Genomic DNA, 3609 nt, shown 5'->3' with positions numbered 1-3609 from the left:
TCTAAACATGGTTTTTCGATCACAATACCCGGTATCTTGCCGATTCTTGCGAAAAAAATTGGTTGCTTGGTCTATAAACCAGGTTTTGAACCGATAAGTCTGATGGTTGCTCGATTACTAAAAATACTATTGCAAAATTCTCCAGTGAATTTTGTTCCTACTTTCGAAATAAGACAGAAGACTTTCTAAAAAAAGTCCCTTTTTAAGAACCCCGGCCGTAGAAATCGACAATGATCCTACTGAACAGTTCATAGTGATATAATGGAAATGATCAAAATATTGAAAGAATAGTGAGAAGGGCCGAAGCCTCGTATCAAGGCTAGGCCTACTCTACCCATGTGAAGGTCTGATTTAAAAACTCCTGCAATTTACGATTGTAAGGCTGGTAATACTCGCGTAACATCTGCAGAATCCTTTCGTCTATTTCCGGATGTTTTCTCCCTTTCGTTTTGTTCTGGTCTGCCAAACAGCTCTTGTCTGGTCGTTCTTTGATGTTGGAACAGTAAAACTTTCCATCGGCATCCAGTTGAAAATGATCTTCCTGAAAAAAATGGTGTGAGGTCAAGACCCGATTCCAGTTCCTTTAAAACAAAAGCAGGATTGTTCTTGAATCTGTCACCATCAACAACAACCACTCGGTGTCTTCCAAACTTATTAACAAGCCACTGAATTAAATTTATGTAAACACCTTTCTTGATTAGGATGTTACTTGTATTCAGTTTGCCATCATTACTTGTGATTGTTTGTTCGAAAGTAGAGAGCAATTCATAGTTTTTTATAAACTTTGTAGGTCTTAAATTCGCCGTCGTTGATGCGTTCATTTCGATAGGTAAACGGGTAGGATGTGAAAGAAAGTTCTTGCATATGAAGATAATCAGAAACAGCCCTCGCAATCGGATCTCGAATAATTACGATAATTTTCAATTCCTCATCAGGTGAAAATACAGTTTCATATACTTGAAAATCGAATTGAAACCCAGCGACAATCTTTTGTTGGGGTGTAATCAGTGGCATCCTGCTTGCCCATCGTCTCAGAGTCTCATTCATGGAAGATTTGTCACGTAATTCTAAATTCGTTGGATTACCTATGAACTCAAGTTCTGGATGGAGGTCTAAGAAGTATCTTAATGCACACGTGCCGCATTTCTTCACACCAATGATCACAAAAGACGGAAGATGACGTTCACAGCTTAGTTTCTTCAGCTGCTTTTTTGGCTTCTCCATTCGGGTTTTCCCTTTGTACATATAGCACGATAAAGATACACTTGTCATGGCGGTAGTCGGTATAACTTCTCTAAAAGTTGATTTGATATCACGTTCATAGTTTCTAGATGAATTTGGGTATGCTGGATATACATAAATGAATAATATCCACGCAACAGTGGTGCTGAAAATTATGTAAAGCACAGGTTTGCTTTTCGCTATTAGAGAAGGGTTAAAATTCATGGTAACCTGCTTACAGGGCGTGTAATCCACTTTTAAGATACTTTACACAGTATCTGCGGCCTACTTGACGGACAACCTCGTATTTCGCCTATAATTGTTAAGTACTTATAAAAATAAATAGTGTAGATGTAACACGATTTAGGGACGCACCATTAAATTTCCAGGGGGCTGGTAGTTTGTTTTTAAAGAAACTTCACCTCTAAATGAACAACCAACAACAAAAATAAACTAAAACGCTTGAACCACTGTGAATACAATGATACATTAAAATTACAAAACCGGCCAAATACCCAGTGTTAAATAAATAACCGCCGAAGATGTCGAAAATACACACATTTTGCCCCGACACCAACTTTCAGGAGTCCCTCTTGAAGTCTAATGATGCATTCCTTAGCTAAATAATTATTCAAGACCATTGTTAACTTGGTCAAGTAGCCTATTTACCGTTATTGTTTGTTTATCAACATTGCTTTGATATTGTTTGTTCGCGCCAAATAAATGCTAACATAATTTGGTAGGGTGGAAGCAAAAACCGTTTTGTTTAACGAATAACCGGCATAGCAACAGCGTTACAACATCAATATTTTGGTGTGCATGTAATGAAAGAGGAAGGTCTGAAGTTGGTACGTACCCGTGTACCATAAATCTACAACGTACTATTAATTATAAGCTATTTATAGGAGATACCGGTATATGAGAAAATAGGTCCGCGAATTAAAAAAGTGGCAGAAACAGGTTTGCAGTCTTGAGAGCATGTCAAAAACAGTGAAGGCGCTGGCCACGGCCTCGTACCGGGAAAACGAGGTCGAAGACAACACATACATTGAAACATGTGTGTTAAACTTTGTTTACTCAAAACATTTTATATTTCAAGAAAAAGATGACGAAATTCGATTTTATAATCAGGTACCCTTGCATAAGTGAATATGGAGCAATAATAAGATCCATGTCCAGGGGATAACAGATTATGACAACTGCCGCGGCTGGTACCGTCACGAACCATAGGCTAGCGCATTAAGTTAAGAACACAAACCGGCCGTAGAAATCGGCAAGTATCCTACTGAAAAGTTCAGAGTGATCTAATGGAAATGATCAAAAATTGAAAGAATAGTGAGAAGGACCGAATCCTTGTATCAAGGCCTGTGAAGGTCTTATTTAAAAACTCCTGCAATTTGCGATTGTAAGGTTGGTAATCCCGGGGTTGGTTATAATACTCGCGTAACATCTGCAGAATCCTTTTGTCTATTTCCGGATGTTGTCTCCCTTTAGTTTTGGGCTGGTCTGCCAAACAGCTCTTGTCTGGTCGTTCTTTGATGTTGGGACAGTAAAACTTTCCATCTGAATCCAGTTGAAAATGATCTTCCTGAAAAAATGGTGTGAGGCCAAGACCCGATTCCAGTTCCTTTAAAACAAAAGCAGGATTGTTCTTGAATCTGTCACCATCAACAACAACCACTCGGTGTCTACCAAACTTATTAACAAGCCACTGAATTAAACTTATGTAAACACATAAGTTTACTACTTATTTCAATTTGAGCTTGCCTTCAATTTTTGACTTGAATTTGTTTTTAAACTAGGTCTACAGCATGTAGTTCTTGTTGTTTGCTTTATATTTTGTTGTCTGTCCCTGAAGAAGAGCAGTTTATCTGCTCGAAACGTCGGTTTGTTTTTTGTCTGTTTAGTGTTTGACTGCTATGTACACAGTGATTTTAATCACTTCCAGTGTACTGTTTTCCTGACACTTTTGTGAGCTTTGGCCATCGAACTTTGCTTGTTTTGTGCCTACTCTGGATGTTTGGTTTGGCGTGTCTGTTTATATGCACAGTGATTTTCATCACTTGTTCGAGTGCAGTTTTGTATTACCATTGATCCTTGTTGTTTTTGCAGGTTCAGCACTTACTTCTGTGGGCCTTGGAACTGGTAATTTTTGGCTATCGAACTTTGCCTACTTCTTCTGCCTACGTTTGCTGTTTTTGTCCCCCTGCATACTGTCTAGTCTGCATTTTACTTGTTTCCCCACATCAGATCAAAGTCATCCGAGGTGAATTAAGTAATGTCAATCACAAATTGTTACAGGTCATTTGAGGTGGACTAAGTTTATATTTGGATTGTCAGAACACCTTCCCCAATCAAACGCATTTCTCTTGCATTTGATCATCTTCT

The 3609-nt window shown here is 38.4% G+C and overlaps 1 protein-coding gene across 1 annotated transcript; it reads right to left on the bottom strand.

The window, feature by feature from the left end:
- Positions 1-265: 265 nt before the first annotated feature.
- On the bottom strand, positions 266-1508 carry LOC140166890 (heparan sulfate glucosamine 3-O-sulfotransferase 1-like). The gene is made up of 2 exons (XM_072190376.1): positions 773-1508; positions 266-581 (listed from the first exon to the last, which is right to left on the bottom strand). The coding sequence occupies exons 1-2, from the start codon at positions 1444-1446 to the stop codon at positions 326-328; spliced, it is 930 nt and encodes a 309-aa protein (XP_072046477.1). The 5' UTR covers positions 1447-1508; the 3' UTR covers positions 266-325.
- Between the last annotated feature and the right edge of the window lie 2101 nt (positions 1509-3609).

The sequence above is a fragment of the Amphiura filiformis genome, chromosome 12 (assembly GCF_039555335.1).
Source record: "Amphiura filiformis chromosome 12, Afil_fr2py, whole genome shotgun sequence".
NCBI classification, from domain to species: domain Eukaryota; kingdom Metazoa; phylum Echinodermata; class Ophiuroidea; order Amphilepidida; family Amphiuridae; genus Amphiura; species Amphiura filiformis.
Note: the sequence above shows the minus strand (reverse complement) of the source record. Positions and strands in the feature narration are given on the sequence as shown.

Excerpts from the sequence above, each read along its gene's own strand:
- LOC140166890 (XM_072190376.1), bottom strand. The coding sequence starts at position 1,446 with ATGAATTTTAACCCTTCTCTAATAGCGAAAAGCAAACCTGTGCTTTAC. Across the intron at positions 582-772 it reads ACCTACAAAGTTTATAAAAA|GAACTGGAATCGGGTCTTGA; the intron begins ACTATGAATTGC and ends TTTGTTTTAAAG.